This window comes from Ranitomeya imitator, chromosome 6 (assembly GCF_032444005.1).
Source record: "Ranitomeya imitator isolate aRanImi1 chromosome 6, aRanImi1.pri, whole genome shotgun sequence".
NCBI classification, from domain to species: Eukaryota; Metazoa; Chordata; class Amphibia; order Anura; family Dendrobatidae; genus Ranitomeya; species Ranitomeya imitator.
Window position 1 is genome coordinate 126,629,908 of NC_091287.1, and position 23,205 is coordinate 126,653,112.

Consider the following 23,205-nt stretch of genomic DNA (forward strand, 5'->3'; position numbering starts at 1 on the left):
GGTCAGTACTCACTCTGTGGAATGAATCTGCACTAGCGGCTTTGTTCAGAAAGGGTCTCTCTGAAGCTCTTAAGGATGTAATGGTGGGATTTCCTATGCCTGCTGGTTTGAATGAGTCTATGTCCTTGGCCATTCAGATCGGTCGTCGCTTGCGCGAGCGTAAATCTGTGCACCATCTGGCGGTATTGTCTGAGAGTAAGCCTGAGTCTATGCAGTGCAACAGGACTATGACTAAAGTAGAACGGCACGAACACAGACGTCTGAACAGACGCTATTTCTAATTGTCCTAAACGCACTAGGCGGTTCGATAGCTCTGCCGTTATTGGTACTGTACAGTCCAAATTCCTTTTGTCCATTACCTTAATGTGCTCTTTGTCATCATATTCTGTCATGGCGTTTGTGGATTCAGGCGCTGCCCTGAATCTGATGGATTTGGATTATGCTAAACGTTGTGGATTTTTCTTGGAGCCTTTGCAGTGTCCTATTCCGTTGAGAGGAATTGATGCTACACCTCTGGCCAAGAATAAGCCTCAGTACTGGGCCCAGCTGACCATGTGCATGGCTCCTGCACATCAGGAAGTTATTCGCTTTTTGGTACTGCATAATTTGCATGATGTGGTCGTGTTGGGGTTGCCATGGCTACAAACCCATAATCCAGTATTGGATTGGAACTCTATGTCGGTAACCAGCTGGGGTTGTCAGGGAGTACATGGTGATGTTCCATTTTTGTCTATTTCGTCATCCATTCCTTCTGACATCCCAGAGTTCTTGTCGGACTTTCAGGATGTATTTGAAGAGTCCAAGTCTGATGCCCTTCCTCCGCATAGGAATTGTGATTGTGCTATCGATTTGATTCCTGGTAGTAAATTCCCTAAGGGTCGTTTATTTAATTTGTCCGTACCTGAACACACCGCTATGCGCAGTTATGTGAAGGAGTCCCTGGAGAAGGGACATATTCGCCCATCGTCGTCACCATTGGGAGCAGGGTTCTTTTTTGTAGCCAAGAAGGATGGTTCGCTAAGACCGTGTATTGATTACCGCCTTCTTAATAAGATCACTGTTAAGTTTCAGTATCCCTTGCCATTGATTTCTGACTTGTTTGCTCGGATTAAGGGGGCTAGTTGGTTTACTAAGATTGATCTTCGTGGTGCGTATAATCTGGTGAGAATCAGGCAGGGAGATGAATGGAAAACGGCATTTAATACGCCCGAGGGTCATTTTGAGTATCTGGTGATGCCGTTCGGACTTGCCAATGCTCCATCTGTTTTTCAGTCTTTTATGCATGACATTTTCCGTGAGTATCTGGATAAATTCTTGATTGTTTACTTGGATGACATTTTGATCTTCTCAGATGATTGGGAGTCTCATGTGAAGCAAGTCAGAATGGTTTTCCAGGTACTGCGTGCTAATTCCTTGTTCGTGAAGGGATCAAAGTGTCTCTTCGGTGTGCAGAAAGTTTCATTTTTGGGGTTCATCTTTTCCCCTTCTACTATCGAGATGGATCCGGTTAAGGTTCAGGCCATCCAGGATTGGACTCAGCCGACATCTCTAAAAAGTTTGCAGAAATTCCTGGGCTTTGCTAATTTTTATCGTCGCTTCATCTGTAATTTTTCTAGCATTGCCAGACCATTGACCGATTTGACCAAGAAGGGTGCTGATTTGGTTAATTGGTCTTCTGCTGCCGTGGAAGCTTTTCAGGAGTTGAAGCGTCGTTTTTGCTGTGCCCCTGTGTTGTGTCAACCTGATGTTTCTCTTCCGTTCCAGGTCGAGGTTGATGCTTCTGAGATTGGTGCAGGGGCGGTTTTGTCACAGAGAGGTTCTGGTTGCTCAGTGTTCAAACCATGTGCTTTCTTTTCCAGGAAATTTTCTGCTGCTGAGCGTAATTATGATGTGGGCAACCGAGAGTTGCTGGCCATGAAGTGGGCATTCGAGGAGTGGCGTCATTGGCTTGAGGGTGCTAAGCATCGCGTGGTGGTTTTGACTGATCATAAGAACCTTACTTATCTTGAGTCTGCCAAGCGCTTGAATCCTAGACAGGCCCGTTGGTCGTTATTTTTTGCTCGTTTTGATTTTGTGATTTCATACCTTCCGGGCTCTAAAAATGTGAAGGCGGATGCTCTGTCTAGGAGTTTTGTGCCCGACTCTCCGGGGTTATCTGAGCCGGCGAGTATCCTCAAGGAAGGAGTCATTGTGTCTGCCATCTCCCCTGATTTGCGGAGAGTGTTGCAGAAATTTCAGGCTAATAAACCTGATCGTTGTCCGGCCGAGAAACTGTTCGTCCCTGATAGGTGGACTAGTAAAGTTATCTCTGAACTTCATTGTTCGGTGCTGGCCGGTCATCCAGGAATCTTTGGTACCAGGGAGTTGGTTGCTAGATCCTTCTGGTGGCCATCTCTGTCGCGGGATGTGCGTGCTTTTGTGCAGTCCTGTGGAATTTGTGCTAGGGCTAAGCCCTGCTGTTCACGTGCCAGTGGGTTGCTTTTGCCCTTGCCGGTCCCGAAGAGGCCTTGGACACATATTTCGATGGATTTCATTTCTGACCTTCCCGTTTCTCAAAAGATGTCTGTCATTTGGGTGGTCTGTGATCGCTTTTCTAAAATGGTCCATCTGGTGCCCTTGGTTAAATTGCCTTCCTCCTCTGATTTGGTGCCTTTGTTCTTCCAGCATGTGGTTCGTTTACATGGCATTCCTGAGAATATTGTTTCTGACAGAGGTTCCCAGTTTGTCTCGAGGTTCTGGCGAGCCTTTTGTGGTAGGATGGGCATTGACCTATCTTTTTCCTCGGCCTTCCATCCTCAGACTAATGGCCAGACCGAACGAACCAATCAGACCTTGGAAACATATCTGAGATGTTTTGTTTCCGCTGACCAGGATGATTGGGTGTCATTTTTGCCGTTGGCTGAGTTCGCCCTTAATAATCGGGCCAGCTCGGCTACCTTGGTCTCTCCATTTTTCTGCAATTCTGGGTTCCATCCTCGTTTCTCTTCAGGACAGGTTGAGTCTTCGGACTGTCCTGGTGTGGATTATGTGGTGGACAGGTTGCAGCAGATCTGGACTCAGGTAGTGGACAATTTGACCTTGTCCCAGGAGAAGGCTCAGCTTTTCGCTAATCGCAGACGCCGTGTGGGACCCCGACTTCGTGTTGGGGATCTGGTTTGGTTATCTTCTCGTCATATACCTATGAAGGTTTCCTCTCCTAAATTTAAACCTCGTTTTATTGGTCCGTATAGGATTTCTGAGATTCTCAATCCGGTGTCTTTTCGTCTGACCCTCCCAGACTCCTTTTCCATACATAATGTATTCCATAGGTCGTTGTTGAGGAGATACGTGGCACCTATGGTTCCATCTGTGGAGCCTCCTGCCCCTGTTTTGGTGGAGGGGGAATTGGAGTATATTGTGGAGAAGATTTTGGATTCTCGTGTCTCTAGACGGAAACTCCAGTATCTGGTCAAATGGAAGGGTTATGCTCAGGAAGATAATTCCTGGGTTTTTGCCTCTGATGTCCATGCCCCAGATCTTGTTCGTGCCTTTCATGTGGCTCATCCTGGTCGGCCTGGGGGTTCTGGTGAGGGTTCGGTGACCCCTCCTCAAGGGGGGGGTACTGTTGTGAATTCTGTGGCTGAGTTCACTTCTGTGGTCACAAGTGGTATTGCAGTCTCTGGGCTTCCTCCCTCAGGTGTTTTGGTGAGCTCGTTGGCTGCCTTGCTATTTAGCTCCACCTGAGTCTGTCTTCCTTGCTCCTTGTCAATGTTCCAGTGTTGGATCTGAGCTACTGCATCTTTCCTTGGGCCTGCTGCTCTGCTAGATAAGTGCTTCTAGTTTGTTTTCTGTTTTTTCTGTCCAGCTTGTTATTATCTTTTGCTGGAAGCTCTGAGAAGCAAAGGGGTGCACCGCCGTGCTGTTAGTTCGGCACGGTGGGTCTTTTTGCCCCTTTGCGTGGTTTTCATTTTAGGGTTTTTTGTAGACTGCATAGTTCTCTTTGCTATCCTCGCTCTGTCTAGAATATCGGGCCTCACTTTGCTGAATCTATTTCATTCCTACGTTTGTCTTTTCATCTTGCTAACAGTCATTATATGTGGGGGGCTGCCTATTCCTTTGGGGTATTTCTCTGAGGTAAGTCAGGCTTGTATTTCTATCTTCAGGCTAGTCAGCTCCTCAGGCAGTGCCGAGTTGCATAGGTAGTTGTTAGGCGCAATCCACTGCTGCTTCCAGTTGTGTGAGGACAGTTCAGGTACTGCAGTCTACAGAGATTCCACGTCTCAGAGCTCGTCCTATTGTTTTGGGTTTTTGCCAGATCTCTGTATGTGCGCTGATTACTGCACGCTGTGTTGCCTGATTGCCAGCCATAACAGAGAGCCCCTGATGTGCCTATACAGTGGAAACCTCCCACAAGTTACCCCATTTTGTAAACTAAACCCTTCAAGGAATGTTTCTAAATGTGTGATGAGCACCTTGAACCCTCAGGTTCTTCCACAGATATTTATAACATTAAGCTGTGAAAATAAAAAAAATCAAGTTTTTCTCACAAAGATGTTATTTTAGCTCCATTTTTTATTTTCACAAGGGTAACAGGAGGAATTGCACCATAAAAATTGGTGTGCAATTTCTCCTGAGTATGCCGATACCCTATATGTGGATGAAAATTACTGTTTGGGTGCATGGCAGAGCTCAGAAGGGAAGGAGCACCATTTGACTTTTTGAATGCAAAATTTGCTGAAAACTTTAATGAACGCCATGTCCCGTTTGGAGAACCAGTGATGTGCCTAAATAGTAGAAATCCCCAACAAGTGACCCCATTTTGTAAACTAAACTGCTCAAGGCATGTATCTACATGTGTGGTGAGCACCTTGAACACTCAGTAGTTTCACAGAAGTTTATAACGTTGAGCTGTGAAAATAAAAATTCACGTTTTCCACTAAGTAATTTTAACCCCAGTTTTTTTTATTTTCTTAAAGATAACAGGAGAAATTGCCCAATATAAATTATTGTACAATTTCTCCTGAGTATGCTGATACCCCTTATGTGGAGGAAAACTACTATTTGGGTGCACGGCAGAGCTCAGAAAGGAAGGAGTGACGTTTTGGAATGCAGACTTTGATGGAATTGTGTGCGGGTGTCATGTTGTGTTTGGAGAGCCCCTGATTTGCCTAAACAGTGCAAAAACCCCACAAGTAACCCCATTTTGGAAACTAGACTCCTCAAGGAATATATTTAGATGAGTTGTGAGCACATTGAACCACCCCCAAGTGCTTCACAGAATTTTACATCTGTGAAAATGAAAAAAAAAACATTTCCCCACAAAGCTATTGTTTTAGAGCCCAATTAGTTTCATTTTCACAAGGATAGCAGGAGAAAATGGACCTCAAAATTTGTTGTGCAATTTCTCCTGAGTATGCTGACACCCCATATGTGGTCAAAAACTACTTTTGAGGCACAGTGCAATGCTCAGAAGGGAAGAAGCGCCATATCGGAATTCAGATTTTGCTGGAATGGTTTGAGGATGTCATGTCACATTGGCAGAGCCCCTGAAGTGCCAGAACATCAGACCCCCCCCCATATATGGCCTAATTTTGCAAACTGCCCTCCCCAATGAATTCATTTAGGTGTGCAGTAATCATAATGACACCACATATGCTTCACGGAATTTTATACTATTGGGCGGTGAAGAAAGAATAATTACATTTTTACCACGAAAATGTTGTTTCAGCCCCAAGTTCTTAATTTTTCTAAGGGCTAATTGAAAAAATGGACCTGTTTGTTGTTAAAATTTCTTCTTAGTTCACAAATACCCTACATGTAAATGGGAAATACTTTTCAGGCAGAGTGGAAAGGAGACCAATATTATAGTGCAGAATTTACTGTTATGGTTTGCGGGTGCCATAATAATCTTTATTTTTTATATAGCGCTAACATATTCCGCAGCACTTTACAGGTTGCACACAGATGTTGTCCTTAGTGGGACTTGAACCCAGGACTCCAGCGCTGCAAGGCTGCTGTGCTATCTACTGCGCCACCGTGCTACCCCACTAATGACTCATGACTCATGACTCACTGGGAGAACCTCTGAGGTGCCGAAACAGCAGAATTCCTCATAATTGACCCCATTTTACAAACTACTCCTCTTGATGAATTTATGTAGGTTTGCAGTGATCATATTGACACTAAAGGTGTGTCACGGAGTTTAAGGCTATGTGCACATGCTGCGGATTTTGCTGCGGATCCGCAGCGTTTCCGCAGCTGCGGGTCCGCAGCGGTTTCCCATGCGTTTGCAGTGCACATGCTGCGGAAAAAACGCACGTAAACGCAACGGTTTACATTCTGCAGTATGTGAATTCTTTGTGCGGAATCCGCAGCGGTTTTATACCTGCTCCATAATACAAAACCGCAGTGGAATCCGCACAAAAACCACGGTAAATCCGCAATAAATCTGCAGAAAAAAACACCATGTTTTTGCCCTGCGGATTTATCAAATCCACTGCGGGAAAAATCTGCAGTGGACCATTCTACGTGTGCATATACCCTTATACTATTGGGCAGTGAAGAAAAAATAATTACATTTTTGCCTCAAAAATAAAGTTTTAGAGCCAAATTTTACATTTTGACAAGGAGAAATGGGTAAAAATGGCACCAAAATGTGTCCTACAATTTTTGCTGAATGCAGAAATACCCCATATGTGGCTGTACAATACTGCTTAGCCATGCAGCGAGACTCGAGAGGGACAGAGCAGAATCCCCCGTCAAATTACCCCATTTTGGAAATTATACCTCTTTGGGAATTTATCTACAGGTGTAGTGAATATTTTGACTCCATGGGTGTTTTCCAGAAACAAAAAGCAGTGGATGTTACTGAGTTAATTGCAAACTGCCATCGTAGTGCCCAGTAAGTTATAGTGACTAGTACGTTGTATTGACCAGTACGTTATGCCCAGCTCATGCTTCTGGAGACATGCACCCATAAATTTGGCGGTCTCTCATCACTATAGAATTGCCAAACATGTGGACCCTAAATGTGGTTTAGGCACATTGGGCCTCAGATGGGAAAGGGGCATTTGTATTTGGGAGAGCAGAATTTGCTGGATTTCTTTTGGGGAGCGAAGAGGAGGTGGACCTCTGGATGTTCGGATCCGGCAGATTTGACCCAACCGTTAAAAAAAGTTCAGGTACCAGAACAGCATCTTAACTCGAACCTGAACCCCATTCACTTGAATGGAGGGCCCGAACATCCAGTGTTTGCCACACTGTCATGCGCATGACAGCACGGCAAACACTGCTTCTGATTAGCAGTAAAATCCGCATGAGTCCGTAGCTGTGATCAGAGGTAAAAAGTTTACTTCTGGTCACTGCAAAAGTGACAGCTGGGGGCTGCAACCTTCAGCTGTCACTTTTAGCAAAGCTAATTATCAAGAATGAAGGGGTCCCCCCCAGTTTTGACAACTAGCCAAGCTAAAGCAGATAGCTGGGGGCTTGTATTCTTCAGGATGGAAAGGGCCCATGGACATTCGTCCCCCCAGTCGGAAAATAGCAGCCCGTAGCCACCCAGAAAAGGCACATCTATCTATTCTATTATTCTTCGGGTCAGTACAATTACAGTGATACCACATTTTACAGAATTTTTTTTATGTTTTGGTTTTTTACACAATAAAAACTATTTTATAGAAAAATAAATCTTTTTGCATTGTTTCATTCTGAGAGCTATATTTTTTAAAATGTTTCCGCTTATGAAGCTGTATTGCGGATTGTTTTTTGCAGGACAAGATGATGTTTTCAGTGAAGCCATTTTTATTTACATTCATCTTTTTGATTGTGTTTTAATCCACTTTTTGTTCGGCAATATGTTGAAAAGCATAGTTTTTTGCCCGTTTTTTTTCTTACTCTGTTCACTGAAGGAGTTAACTAGCGGAACAGTGGGCAGTTCATCCCGGACACGACGATACCAAACGTGTATTTTTTTGGGGTTATTTTTTTACATAAAAATAAAACTTTATCAGTACCATAAATATATATTTTTTAATTATTTTCATTTTTTTAAAATAAATATTTTTTTAACTTCTTTTACTTTGTCCCAATATGGGACTTACACTTTCAGCAGCCTGATTGCAGTTATAATTCATCACAATGCACGAACATTGCAATGGATTATAACTGTCGGTGCTGCACTAACACAAGCCCCTGAGACCATTCTTTGCGCATGGTCTGAGGGGCTTTCCATAGCCTGGTGACCTGTCTGTCGTCATGACGACATTGGCTCACCAGGGAAATTATCGGACCCCCGCGATGACATCGGGGGAGCTGATCAGAGTGCAGAGGACGCTCCATCCCTCTGTATGCCTGCTAAATGCTGTGATTGCAAGCAATCACAGTATTTAGGGGGTTAAAGTGCCAGGAGCGGTGCGGGCATCACACCTGCACTGAGTGCAGCTTACACCAGGCGGCAATCGCATGGACGACCATGCCTTGTCCCTTGTGTAATGAATTTCTCAGGAATCACTGAATCTTTTGATAATATCTTGCACTGTAGATGATGGGATATTGATGAAAGTCTTTGCAATTTTACATTGAGGAACATTTTTCTGAAATTGTTCCTCAATTTTTAGCTACAGTTGTTCACAGATTGGTGAACCTCTGACCATCTTTGCTTATGTGAGACTTTGCCTCTCTAGCATTCTCTTTTTACTTAGTTATGTGACTTAGTTGAAAATTGATCCTCCAGCTGTTTTTCATTGGTACCACTTTTCCTGCTTTTTGTTTACCATCACAGCTTTTTGAGATTTGTTGCTGACATCAATTTCAAAATGAGTTAATTTTTTAAAAATGAATTGTGAAAATGTCTAGCTTTCACTTTCTGCTATTGGTTCTATATTCTGTTGTGAATAAAATATGATTATGAGAGATTTCCACATCACTAGTTTCTTATGTTCTTTACATTTTACGTTTAATGCAGCAGCCCAACTTTTTTTGGAATTGGTCTTATACAGTGTCCATATAAGTTGTAATCAAGCTGTCGATAGAATAGTAACTTAATTTGGAATTTATAGCATATAGCTGAATTTATATAGTAAGGTAAAGCAAACATCACTCAGGGGGCAGTGTCTTTCTAAGTAAATGTAGCAGATTGCGTCAATTGTAATGGATGATGGGGTTTATTCTAAATGGTCTATTTGAGGTTGTTAAGCACTTTTTTCCCTATGTTTAAGACAACTGGAGATTTGTTCAAAAAGTTTATATTTGGTGGCAACAGGGTGGCTTAGTGGTTAGCACTGCAGCCTTTCAGTGCTGGGGTCCTGGGTTCAAATCACACCAAGGACAACATCTGCAAGGAGTTTGTATGTTCTTCCTGTGTTTGCGTGGGTTTCCTCCGAGCACTCCAGTTTCCTCCCACATTCCAAAAGCATACTGATAGGGATTCTAGATTGTGAGCCCCATCGGGGACAGCGATGACAATGTGTGCAAACTGTAAAGCGCTGTGGAATATGTTAGCGCTATATAAAAATATAGATTATTATTATTTAACCAGAGCAGTCACAGCCGAACAGCTGTTCAGAGGCTTGGCGATGCTGGATATAGGACCCCTCCCGATCGGATTTTGATGACAGGTCATGTTGTGCCTGGACACCCCCTTTAATACTTTCTATTCCTTTTAAATCCACTTTTTTTGAAAAACTTAAACAACAACTGCACCAAAAATTATATGTATAATACATTTTAGTTAGGTACATCTATGCCCCTTTTGATGCATCCCATAAATGTACAGTCCTGCTCATTGTTATTGACACCCATGTAGTTTAAGTACATAATGTGGAATGTGAATGAATCAAGTGAAACAGTTTTTTTGTATAGAGCACTTGTGTTAAATGCAAAAGAGCAAAAGATAAACAATAATTTAAAACATAAATCAATGGGAGGGAAAAATAGAAAAACATAAGGCTTGCTGTGACACTGGTATTCTCACCCTTTACATTAAATTAGTATGGAAACACATTTTGACTCACCTGTGGTAAATCACAAATAAGAATCACCTGTGATTAATTGTCGGTGCCCATATGACATGAATTAGCCAATGAATGATGACTTCAGTGTTTTAAAATGCCGCATGGTAGGCCCTGTTCCTTTGTCACAATGGTGAAGATAAAGGAACTGTCTGAGAACATCAGAACCGCTATTATTATCAAACATAAGACTTCCAAAAGGTATAAGGCTATCTCCAAAGACATTGGTATCCCAGTTTTAACAGAGCACAATGTTATAAAGAAGTTTGCCAAGCATGGTACCATCAAGAACCTCCCTGGACATGGGGGAAAAAGGAAAATCGACAAGAGATGTTTTTGAAGGTTGGTGCAAATGGTGGAAAAAACACCACATCAAACATCCAAAGACCTGAAGGCCAACTTGGAACAGTCTTGGGTCATGGTTTCAACAAGTACTATATGGTGCACACTAAACCAAGCAGAGCTTTATATGCAAAGGTCAAGGAAGAAACCATTGCTGAAGAAAAGGCATCAAAAAGGAACAACTGATCTTTACCAAACAGTACCTTTACAAACCACAATCCTGGGAAAATGTTCTGTGGACAGATGAAACAAAAATAGAGCATTTTGGCAATGCAAATCAACAGTTTGTTTATAGACGGCGTAATGAAGCTTAGAAGGAAAAGAACACTGTACCAACAGTTAAGCATGGTAGAGAATCCATAATGTTGTGGGGTTGCTTTGTTACTGGAGGCCTTGACCATGTCACAGGAATTATGAAATGAGAAAATTTTCAAGAGATTTTAGAGGAAAATGTCCTAGCCATTGTAAGAAAACTTGGTTTGAGTCGAAGATCCTGGGTCCTCCAGCAAGACAATGACTCAAAGCACACATCCAAAAGTACACAGGAATGGTTGAAAAAGACCTGACCTCAAAACCATTGAAAATCTTTGGAGTAAGCTGAAATATGCCATTAGGAAAAAGAATCCTGCAAACATTCAAGAGCTTGAACAACCTGCAAAGGAAGAGTGGGAGAAAATGTCAGCTAAGAAGTGCAAGAAGCTACAAGAAACGTTTGGAGTCTGTCATCAATGCCAAAGAATGTGCAACCAAAAATTAATTAGGGGTGTCTTTATTTCTGCACATGCTGTTTATTCTGTTTCTTCTTTGAAATTGTAACATGTAAGATAAAAAACAATGTTTTATTGTTGTATTACTTTTGGACCACTAATTTAAAAAATCCTGAGATATAACTGTGGTACATTTCCATTTATTCCTGAAGATATTGTACAGTCTATGAAAACCATGAAGAGGTGCCAATAAAAATGAGCAGGATTGTATTTGCCTTTATCAGCAGCTGCCTGACACTAATTGCTAACATTCCTTCATCCAAATCCAAATTTTTCATTGTATAGGGGTTTTTTTTTTACACTATATAACATCAACGCCTATGAGCACAATAATGGCCATTAATTGTTGTTGCTCATGTGTTACTTATGGATAGCACAAAAACAGCTGAAAAGAATATTGGAAAGTTATAAAAGATAACTGAAGTATTTCAGACATTTTCTTTATTTTTACTTAGATTTTGTACTAATCATGGAATTGAATGTTTAGGTTGCCTGCTGCACATATTTTTCTTTATATGCTGCTTTTACTTCTATGTTGTTTTTCCAGTTGCTCAAACTCCCCTCTTTAATGAATGTACATCTAGTAGTGGAATTTTTGTCTTCCAGACACTTTACACATTGCCTGTAATCTGCTTTATGTACCACTTTAACAAGGCAATTTCTCATTGTATTATCTGCTAGAATTCCAGTGCTCCATAATGCCATTAAAATGAACATTGAATTGCATTGTCTCTCTACACATTGATTTGTAGATACTCAGACTGCCACCAAAGTGTCTCCATCAATTCCCAGGCCATCAAGTGGTATCAACGACACTATGGCACAGACTAAGCTGAAGCGCATGAGAGAGTAAGTGTTATTTCCATTTTGTAGGGATAATTGGAAAACCAAGGTATATGTCAGCCTGAATTCTTGCAGGCTTATTTTCTGTTGTGTGCAAGTCAGGTTATTGTAGTCTATTCCAATACAATCTTGCTTGTCTTGTACATTGCGAAGTAAAATGTAAAATCATATATAACCGGATTATGAAAGGTGCATTTTGAATTTAAAAAATGGTTGCAAAAATAATTACATTTTATGCAGCATTTTCCTTCGTTTGTAATCTGTCATCTCTTTATGTCTTTTTAAATTATGCAAGGTTATGAGGTTCATGATTAATTATCAGTCATGTTCGATTATATTAATTTTTTTACATTGAGGCAGGACTCATGATATAAAGAAAAATAAATCTTGTGCAGTGATATTGCTGCACCAAGCAAAGTGAGAACTTACATATATAAGATGCAAGAAAAAGTAAATTTTATAGTTTAACGTTCTAAATCTAATTAAAATTAAAAATCAAGCAGCCAAGTAATTCTATTCAACTAACACAATTAATACGTACAACTAACTACTTTATATACAGCAAGCAATATATGAGAATATGAAAAATGCTGCTGCAACAACAGCAGAGAGTACAAAACGTGACTTTACAATAGAGCCAGTAATTGCTGGAAATCAACAGATCTAATAACCACATGTGTATCAGGTATCTGACGGTTGTGCTGCCACTGCAGGTCAGTATATATGAAACTACCAGTGGTCCAACTACTCCCAGGTTATCATAAAACTCTGTAACATAAATGTACAAATCGCACACTGTCCATTACCACATGGTTCATATAATATCCAAAAAGAATGTTCTCACCCAAAAGGTAGAATATGACAGGTATGTGTAAATCATAGCACACTGTCCATTTCCACGACTTTCCCACTCCTCTTCAAATCCCAAAACAGAGATACAGTGGGGAAAAAAAGTATTCAGTCAGCCACAAATTGCGCAAGTTTTCCCACTTAAAAAGATGAGAGAGGCCTGTAATTAGCCTCAGTCACCACAACTATGAGAGTCAAAATTTAGAAAACAAATCCAGAAAATCACCTTGTCTGATTTGGCAAGATTTATTTTGCTTATTACGGTGGAAAATAAGTATTTGGACACCTAAAAACATGCTAGATTTCTGGCTCTCACAGACCTGTAACTTCTTCTCTAAGAGGCTCCTCTGTCCTCCACTCATTACCTGTAGTAATGATACCTGTTTGAACTTATCATCAGTATAAAAGACACAACCTCAAGCAGTCACACTCCAAACTCCACTATGGTGAAGACCAAAGAGCTGGTGAAGGACACCAGAAACAAAACTGTAGCCCTGCACCAGGCTGAGAAGACTGAATCTGCAATAGGCAAGCAGCTTGGTGTGATGAAATCAACTGTGGGAGCAATAATAAGAAAATGGAAGACATACCAGACCACTGATAATCTCCCTCTATCTGGGGCTTCACGCAAGATCTCACCCCGTGTGGTCAAAATGATCACAAGAACGGTGAGCAAAAATCCCAGAACCACATGGCAGGACCTAGTGAATGACCTGCATAGAGCTGGGACCACAGTAACAAAGTCTACCATCAGTAACACACTACGCCGCCAGGGACTTAGATCCTGCAGTACCAGACGTGTCCCCCTGCTTAAGCCATTAGATGTCTGGGCCCATCTGAAGTATGCTAGAGAGCATTTGGATTATCCAGAAGAGTATTGGGAGACTGTCATATGGTCTGATGAAACCAAAATAGAACTGTTTGGTAGAAACAAAACTCGTCATGTTTGGAAGAGACAGAATACTGAGTTGCATCCAAAGAGCACCATACCTACTGTGAAGCATGGGGGTGGCAACATCATGCTTTGGGGCTATTTCCCTGCAAAAGGACCAGAATGGCTGATCCTTGTACATGAAAGAATGAATGGGGCCATGTATCGTGAGATTTTGAGTGCAAACCTCCTTTCATCAGCAAGGGCATTAAAGATGAAACATGGATGGGACTATCAGTATGATAATGATCCCAAGCACACCACCAGGGCAATGAAGGAGTGGCTTCATAACAAGCATATGAAGGTCCTGGTCTCCAGATCTCAACCCCATAGAAAACCTTTGGAGGGAGTTGAAAGTCCATGTTGCCCAGCTACAGTCCCAAAACATCACTGCTCTAGCGGAGATCTGCATAGAGGAATGGGCCAACATACCACCAACAATGTGTGCCAACCTTGTGAAGACCTACAGATAACGTTTGACCTCTATCATTGCCAACAAAGGATATATAACAAAATATTGAGATGAACTTTTTTTAGTGACCAAATACTTATTTTCCACCATAATTTGCAAAATATATCTTGCCAAACAGACAAGGTCATTTTCTGGATTTGTTTTCTCATTTTGACTCTGATAGTTGTGGTCTACCTATGATGTCAACTACAGGCCTGTCTCATCTTTTTAAGTGTGAGAAATTGCACAATTGATGGCTGATTAAATACTTTTTTCCCCACTTTATGAGAGTCATCATGCAGTTTGGTTAAACCTAATTCAAAGTCATGAGGGCTTTGAAGGAATAACCTTTTATGCCCTGAAAAGCCTATCACACCTTAGGGTGCCCAATTAACTCCTGTCCTGGCATGAGTAGTATGCAGCTGTCATTACATATACAATGCACTGGAAGTCCCTACATGGCTCCCTATGCATTTCTTCCACGGGAATCCATCAGGGGCGTTCATTGTGAGTAACGGTGTGACCTAAATATAGGGCTGATGGACCATTACACTGGAGTGCTGGCCTAGAGATGTGTTCAATTTATGTGAAGTTCTTTGCATGTCTAAAGGTACCTTCACACATAACGATTTCATTCACGATATCGTTGCTTTTTGTGACGTAGCAACGATATCGTTAACAAAATCGTTATGCGTGACAGCGACCAACGATCAGGCCCCTGCTGGGAAATCGTTGGTCGCTGGGAATAATCAGGACCTTTTTTTTGGTCGCTGATCACCCGCTGTCATCGCTGAATCGGCGTGTGTGACGCCGATCCAGCGATGTGTTCACTGGTAACCAGGGTAAATATCGGGTTACTAAGCGCAGGGCCGTGCTTAGTAACCCGATATTTACCCTGGTTACCATTGTAAAAGTAAAAAAAAAAAACAGTACATACTCACATTCCTGTCACGTCCCCCGGCGTCAGCTTCCCGCACTGACTGTGTCAGCTCTGGTCGGCCGTAAAGCAGAGCACTGCGGTGACGTCACCACTCTGCTTTACGGCCGGCGCTTACACAGTGCAGGGAAGCTGACACTGGGGGATATGGGATACCTGTGGGACCCTTTACTGCATATGTGCACTAGCGCTCTATAGCTATTTAAGGATACATAGGGAGCGTTTTCCCCTTCCCTTCTCTCTTTTTTCCGTCATGTCTCTTCCTTATTGTTCCTCCTGAGTTTGCATGGTGCATACAGCACTTTTTTGCAGCATCTGACCGATTATATATGTTTTGTTGTTATTTTCTGTCTTTAATAAAAATAAGATTGACATTTTTATAATAATTATGTCTTTGTGGACTTTATCACTCTATTCTTTTGCGCTCATATCTGTCTGGAGTGGTCCCAGTGATAGGACACCGTGCTGGTGTTTGGGGAGAGCAGAATTTTTTCGCTCTCAGATACACTATATTTTGGTGCTTCCCGATTGTGTTAGTAAATATTACAGGGTCATAAGTATTCAGGCCCTTTGCTCAGACACTCATATTTAAATCACATGCTGGCCATTTCCTTGTGAACCTCCTTGAGATAGTTCTACGCCTTCATTGGAATCCAGCTGTGTTAAATTAAACTGATAGGACTTGATTTGTAAAGGCACACACCTGTCTATATAAGACCTCACAGCTCACAGTGCATGTCAGACCAAATGAGAATCATGAGGTCAAAGAAACTGGCCAAGGAACTCAGAGTCAGAATTGCGGCAAGGCACATATCTGGCCAACATTACAAACAATTTCTGCAGTACTCAAGATTCCTAAGAGCACATTGGCCTCCATAATCCTTAAATGGAAGAAGTTTAGGACCATCAGAAGTTTTCCTAGACCTGGCCGTCCAGCCAAACTGAGCAATCATGGGAGAAGAGCCTTGGTGAGAGAGGTAAAGGAGGACCCCAAGATAACTGTGGCTGAGCTCTACAGATGCAGTAGGGTGATGGGAGAAAGTTCCACAAAGTCAACTATCACTGCAGCCCTTCACCAGTCGGGCCTTTATAGCAGAGTGGCTCAACGGAAGCCTCTCCTCAGTGAAAGACATGTGAAAGCCCGCATAGAGTTTGCTAAAAAAAAACACATGAAGGACTCCCAGACTATCAGAAATAAGATTATCTTGTCTGATGAGATGAAAATGGAACTTTTTGGTGATACTTCTAAGTGGTATGTGTGGAGAAAACCAGGCACTGCTCATCCCCTGCCCAATACAATCCCAAAAGTGAAACATGATGGTGGCAGCACCATGCTATGGGACTTTTTTCAGCTGGAGGGACAGGACGACTGGTTGCAATTTAAGGAAACATGAATGCGGCCAAGTACAGAGAGTGCTCTGGTCCTAAGACGTGGCCGAAGGTTCACCTTCCAACAAGACAATGACCATAAGCACACAGCTATGTTAACAAAGGAGTGGCTTCAGAACCACTTTGTGGCCATTCTTGACTGGCCCAGCCAGAGACCTGACCTAAACCCAATTGAGTATCTCTGGAAAGACCTGAAAATAGCTGTCCAACATTGTTCACCATCCAACCTGACGTAACTGGAGAGGATCTGCAAGAAAGAATGACAGAGGATCCCCAAATCCAGGTGTGAAAAACTTGTTGCATCATTCCCAAGAAGACTCATGGCTGTACTAGCTCAAAAGGGTGCTTCTACTCAACACTGAGCAAAGGGTCTGAATACTTATGACCTTGTGATATTTCAGTTTTCTTTTTTAACACATTTTCAAAAATTACTACATTTCTGCTTTTTTCAGTCAAGATGGGGTGCAGAGTGTACCTTAATGAGAAAAAAATGAACTTTTTTGAATTTACCAAATGGCTGCAATGAAACAAAGAATGAAAAATTTAAAGGGGCCTGAATACTTTCTGTACCCACTGTATGTTATGTTGTCACTACTCTGATGCTTAGCAACTGATAAGATGTTCAGATTTAGGCTCACAATGAACACTACATGCATTGCACATATCTGCAGGCTGACAGTCCAGCATCAAGACCTATTGGTCTTATCTTTCAGTTACACAGTTCCTCAGAATACACTACACTGATTTATCCTTGTGGAAGAAATCTGTTGGGAGGCATGTCCATAGGGACTAAGTAGGAACTTATAAGGCATTGTGTATGCTAGGTACAGTGGTGGACTTCCCTTGTCAAGGTTGGGAGTGATCTGTCACACTTAATGCGTCATGTGCATATGAATTAAAATGCTGCCGTATTTTTTGGACTATAAGACGCATCGGAACATAAGATGCGCCCCACATTTTCAGAAGGAAAATAGGGGAAAAAATTAATGTGTCAAATGGGGGTCCATCTTACAGTCTGAATTCAGCTTACCGGGAGGGGGGGGGATTTCAGCAGCTCTGGTGGAGCTTGGTCACAGGGGGTGTTCGGTGGTCTGGTGATATGACTCCCATCCCAGACTGGTGCCGCAGGTTCGGCGGTGCTCTGAGTTGCGGGGGGGCTCCACCGGCATTTTCAGAAAGCCCAGAAGCTCCCACACATCCATTGCTGCAATGCGGTGGCTTCCGGGAAAATGGCTGTTGAAGGCGGCCATGCTCAGATTGAGATCTCAGCAAATGAGATCCATTTTCCCGGAGGCCACCGCATCGCAGCAGATTGAGATCTTGGCAGCGAGATCTTGCTCTGAGATCTTGGAACGAGATCTCGTTGCCAAGATCTCAATCTGAGCATGCGCCGCCCCTGGTGGCCATTTTCCCAGAGGGCATCACAGCAATGGATGTGCGGGGGACTCCGGGCTTTCACAAAATGCCAGCGGAGTCCTCCCGCACCACAGAGCACCCCCAAAACACTTGTAAGTATATTCCGACTATAAGACACACCCCCATTTTCCCCCAAATTTTTTTGGGAAAAAGTGCATCTTATAGTCTGAAAAATACGGTAATTACTATGGAATGCAGTAACAGGAGATATAATGTGGTGTGAATGGATTTATATGTCCAAGACCCATAGTTTTCTAAATTCACTTTGGGTGGGGGGTGGTTGATCTTACTCACAGATTTCTTTTTGGTGAAAAGATTAAGAATAAAATCTGTTAAAAATAAAAAAATATTGTTACCGCATATTGAGCTGAAACTATTAAACTGCTTTGATATTAGTAGAAACAAGTATTAGCCAATAAAATCTTATAGGTCAGTAAATAATATATAGGCAAACACAATAACTGTAGGCATAATTGTCAATTATGACCGTGTCCCCTTCTCTCTTTTAATAGCACTGCGCCAAATATTTCAGGGAAGTTCTTGTCCCCTGAGAAAATTTTATTGTATCTTATAGATTTTGATATGCTGAACACAAATATGTGCTACAAAAGTCTGGATCACGTAAGGTTTTTAAGAAACAACAGTTTATAGTCTACATTATAACGTCCGAGACAGTACATACATGTGCATCGATGTCAGTAGCAAAACCAATTGTTCAAAAGTGTTTTGCAGATGATTTTCGTCTATGAGTGTCCAATGCTAAGATTCCAGCAATAGTCAGCCAGCATTGACGTACTCCACTTTGCCTGGTACTTTTTCTCCATCAGTGCAATGTCTTGGTCAAATCTTCCACCGTGTCCATCGCTAACAGCACCAAGATTGGCTGGAAAAAAGTCCAAGTGAGAATGTAGAAAATGCATTTTTAGTGACATATTGCATTTTATCAAATGATATGCTGTGAGCATGTTGTCCACGAGTTGTTCAAAGTTCGGTGCCCTTCTGTTGCCAAGGAAGTTGAAGGTCACATCTTTAAAGACTCTCCATGCCACTTGTTCAGCACCTTGCAAAAGACCATCAAAGCTACTGTCATTCATTATATCTCTGATCTGTGGGATAATAAAAATACCTTCTTTAATCTTTGCATCACTTATTCTTGGAAATTTCTGTCATAAGTAAGAAAAGTCTTCCGATTCTTTGTTCATTGCGTTGACAACATTTTTCATAAGCCCAAGTTTAATATGCAAAGGAGGGGGAAATATATTTGCTGGATCAACAAGAGAATTATGTTTAACATTCTTCTGTCCAACAACCAGGTTTTCACGGAGTAGCCAGTACTTTCTGAAATAGTGCATTTCTCATGCACGGCTGTCCCACTCACAAATAAAACAACAATACTTGGTATATCCAAGCTACAGTCCAAGAAGAAGAGCCACAACTTTTAGATCACCACAAATGTTCCAGTTATAATTTCTATAATTAATGTGGGTCAACAGTAACTCCATATTTTCATATGTTTCTTTCATGTGTACAGCATGTCCAATAGGTATAGAAGGATAGATATTTCCGTTGTGTAGTAAAACAGCCTTCAGAATTAAAACTGATGAGTCGCCTGAGCAGTCACCATCCCTTCGGGTCATGTTCGCATCCAAGAGCACCAAACAACCCCAAGACATCGTTGCAAAAGGTTAAAGTGTCGACATGGTTGAAAAATTAATTAAGGTCTTCTTGACGACTGCGAAAAACGGAAACTCTTGTTCCTTGCAATAAGAGATTCCATTCTTGTAGTCTTGATCCCAATATTTCTGCCTGCCTCTTTGACAATTTCAAATCTCTGACCAAGTAACTCAGATCAGCTTGACTGAACAGATGTGGATTAGATGTAGAAGGCTCAAAGTCTGGGTCTGCAGCAGTTTCATTTTCCACTGACATTGTTAGTTCATCTTCGTCATCCTCCATTGTCCATACTTCGGGCGGCTTTGGAACAGGAAGACTTTCATTGTGTGGCACTGGTCTTATGGCTGAAGGAAGATTAGGATATTCTATTGATTTCTTGTTCTTTGCTTAATATCCTATTACATTTGTAAGGCAGAAGTAGCAATCTGTTACATGATTTCTCTGCTCTCTCCATATCATTGGGACAGCGAACGGCATTGAAGGTCGTGATCCATTCAGCCATGCTCTAAGGCTTCTAGAACAAGATGCACAGCATATATGAGGTGTCCATTGTTTGTCCTGATCTCTAATTGAACATTCAAAGTATAGTTCATATGCTTTTTTAACAAGTGGAGTCATTTTCTTTTTTTGTGCTTTCATTGTATATTCTCCGCATATGTAGCAGAAATTATCACTGCTGTTGAGACACCGACGCAACATTTCAAAATAAACCTTCAGTTTTTAAAATGAAAAGTATTCTGGTGAATCGCATATATGATAGTAACTAGATGAAGGCAGTAATGTCACAATGAGGGCAGGCTTTGCAGCGTTGAGAATCTCTCCCCCCCATGTGCTCACACACCTATCCACTCTCTCTTTCCCCATGTGCTGACTTCTCCCGTCTGTGCTCTCTTGAGATCGCATAGGATACATTTTGTCAGGTAAAATGTTGTTTAAAAACAGTCACTGAAATATTTTACCTCACAAAATGAATCCTCGTGATCTCCTGCTGTAATGTCAGTATTGTCTTTTGATTCCTCCCCTGCCCAGAAGATGTGGTATGCTCCGTACACGGTCAGCCGAATGATTCACTGCGCCTGAGAGGAATTTGCATAATATGTGCTTGCATTTGTGTAGATCAGTGATATTTGTTATTTCAGTGGAAAATTCAGAATATGCTGTTTCAGAAAAAGTTCATGTATGAGTTTTGTATCATTTCTCAAAAACCTTACGTGATAGGTAAAATCTGAAGTCATTTCTGAAATCAGCATGAAAAAATTATCAGGAACACTCAAAATTGTCCGAGGGACAAAACCTTTGTAACATAGTGTAACCTATGTAATTAGTGTTAGGTGTCGAGTTCCCGCTTCTGCACAGGGGGAATCTCGGGCCGTTTCTGCTGAGGTCTCCCATTCTCCTGCCATAGTGAAACCTGCTCAGCAGAGACGTCGGTCCTTGCGTCTGGCTCAGTCTCACTCTGTGCTTAGGCTTGCTGTTGCTTCTCCAGCTTTTGCCATTAAAGCCAGTGCTGGGCAGCAGCGAGTGGACTCTTTTGAGATTAAGTCCTGCTTTTTCCCTTCTGAGCATGCCCAGGGTGAGATCTCCCATTGGAGATCGAGGGTCACATGCTCAGATGCTGCAGCGGTTTCCATTGGTCCTCCTGGAGGGTCCTGAAAGGGCTAACTGCTGTGGCAGCTGCCCATTGGTCCTTTATTGGAAGATCCTGAACGTACTGCAGCTATATAAGCTTCGCATGACCGCACGGCCATGCGCTAGTGTACAATTGTATACGTGTGTTTGTTGTGAGTGCAAGTCGTTCATTAAATACCCCTACCCTATTGTATGACTGTTCGCGTAAGGTGTATGGCTGCTATCTAGCGCCCGACTAACCACTCAACGTGTCACACACGAATCAGCGTCTATTGCTGTGACCGCCAGTGCGGCGCCACGCGCCAGTAGTGCGCTTCCTGACCCACGTCTGGGTGCTTAGTGGTGTCTGCCAGCTCGGCACAGTTCGCACTTCGGTGCTCTAACTATCAGTTACCTAACACACCCAGTTGCGGTGTTGTGCGCAAGTAGTCTGAACGGACTTCAACCCTGAGTCTTGGGATTGAGTTAGCTGACTCCTTGCTTGCACTCTTTAGTGTGGTATTGCGGACCTGTGGCTTAACAGGGTTCGCGTCCACCGCCATATAGCGCTGCCATTTACTAGCAGCAGGTTTTCACCTGCACGGTGGACCCCGGACTGCAAACGCACCTATTAATATTTCATCTTATACTTGGTGCGTTCTGCCAGTCCTAACAGAAGACTAGTGCCAGGGTCTGGCTAGTAAATGGCGGACGATTAGCACTTACAGCGGTACATCCAGCAGCTGGAGGGAAGGTTGGTCGGCTCTAGAACGTTCAACCTCAGCTGTGGATGTCACTGCTGTCGCTGTTCAGGCTGCAAGTGTAGCCGCAGCCAGTTTGTCTGCTGCCACCCCTGCTCCGACTTTATCCCGTCTCTCGCTTCCTGACAAGTTTGCTGGTGACAGTAAACAACGTCGCGGATTCGTGAGCCAGCGCTCCATACACCTTGAGCTCCTGGCGTCACGTTTACCTACGGAACGGGCGAAAGTGGGATTTATTCTATCTCGTCGGGCAGGGCGTTGGAGTGGGCAACGCCACTTTGGGAGCGAGATGATCGTGTGGTACAGAGTGCTCCTCTCTTCCTGGACGCTCTGAAGCAGGTCTTTTTAGGACCTCGTGTTACCCACGATACCGCGCTCCAGTTGTTGACTATTACTCAGGGCTCGTCCGTGGTCAGCCAGTTTGCCGTCCACTTCCGAACTGTAGCTTCAGAGTTAGAGTGGCCAGACAAAGTTCTAATTCCGGTGTTCTGGAAGGGACTGGCAGATCGCGTGAAGGACGCCTTGGCCACCAGGCAGATACCCGCCACACTGGAGGAGCTTATTTCAGTATCTACCCGCAACGACCTCCGTTTTCTCGAGCGGAGGTTAGAGCGGACCCAGTGTAGGCAGAGATTTCGGCTGGCTCCCACCTTCGCCAGATCTCTTGAGTCTCCTGTCTTGGCGTCCGACTCCCATGAGGCCATGGAGGTTTCTCGAGCGGGACCTAAGTCTCAGGCCGCTCGACTACCCGTGGTTTGCAAAAATTGTCACCAATTAGGGCATTACGCCAATAAATGTCCACGGCGGTCGGAAAACGATCGCGTCTAGTAACCATTGGGGAAGGTTCACTAGACACAGCTGCATTTTCCTCCAAACTGTCCTTTTAAGGGACAATCCTGTTAGGCTCCTCCACTCTAACAGTCGAGCTTTGTGTTGATTCAGGAGCAAACGGAAACTTCATGTCCTCTGCTTTTGCTCTGCGCCACGCTATACCACTAGTAATGCTCGCCAAACCTGTAACAGAGTTGTGAATGGGGCGACACTTCCACTACAAATCACACACCAGACTGTTCCATTCTCGTTGTCTATGTTCCCTTCCCACCAGGAGATTATTTCCCTACTTGTCCTTCCCAAGGGAATGGATGAGATTTTGCTGGGAATACCCTGGCTCCGTTTCCACTCCCCATATATTGAGTGGCCCTCAGGGAGAATATTGGGTTGGAGTAAGTCTTGTATGGGCAGGTGTGTGAG

General features: G+C 42.9%; 1 protein-coding gene across 1 annotated transcript in view; it reads left to right on the plus strand.

Moving 5' to 3' along the window:
- Positions 1 to 23,205, plus strand: part of NEK11 (NIMA related kinase 11) — a 406,370-nt gene that overhangs the window by 329,005 nt on the left and 54,160 nt on the right. The window contains exon 15 of the mRNA XM_069730081.1: positions 11,848 to 11,944. Coding sequence (XP_069586182.1) covers positions 11,848 to 11,944 — 97 coding nt within the window. The remainder of the gene's footprint in view (positions 1 to 11,847; positions 11,945 to 23,205) is intronic.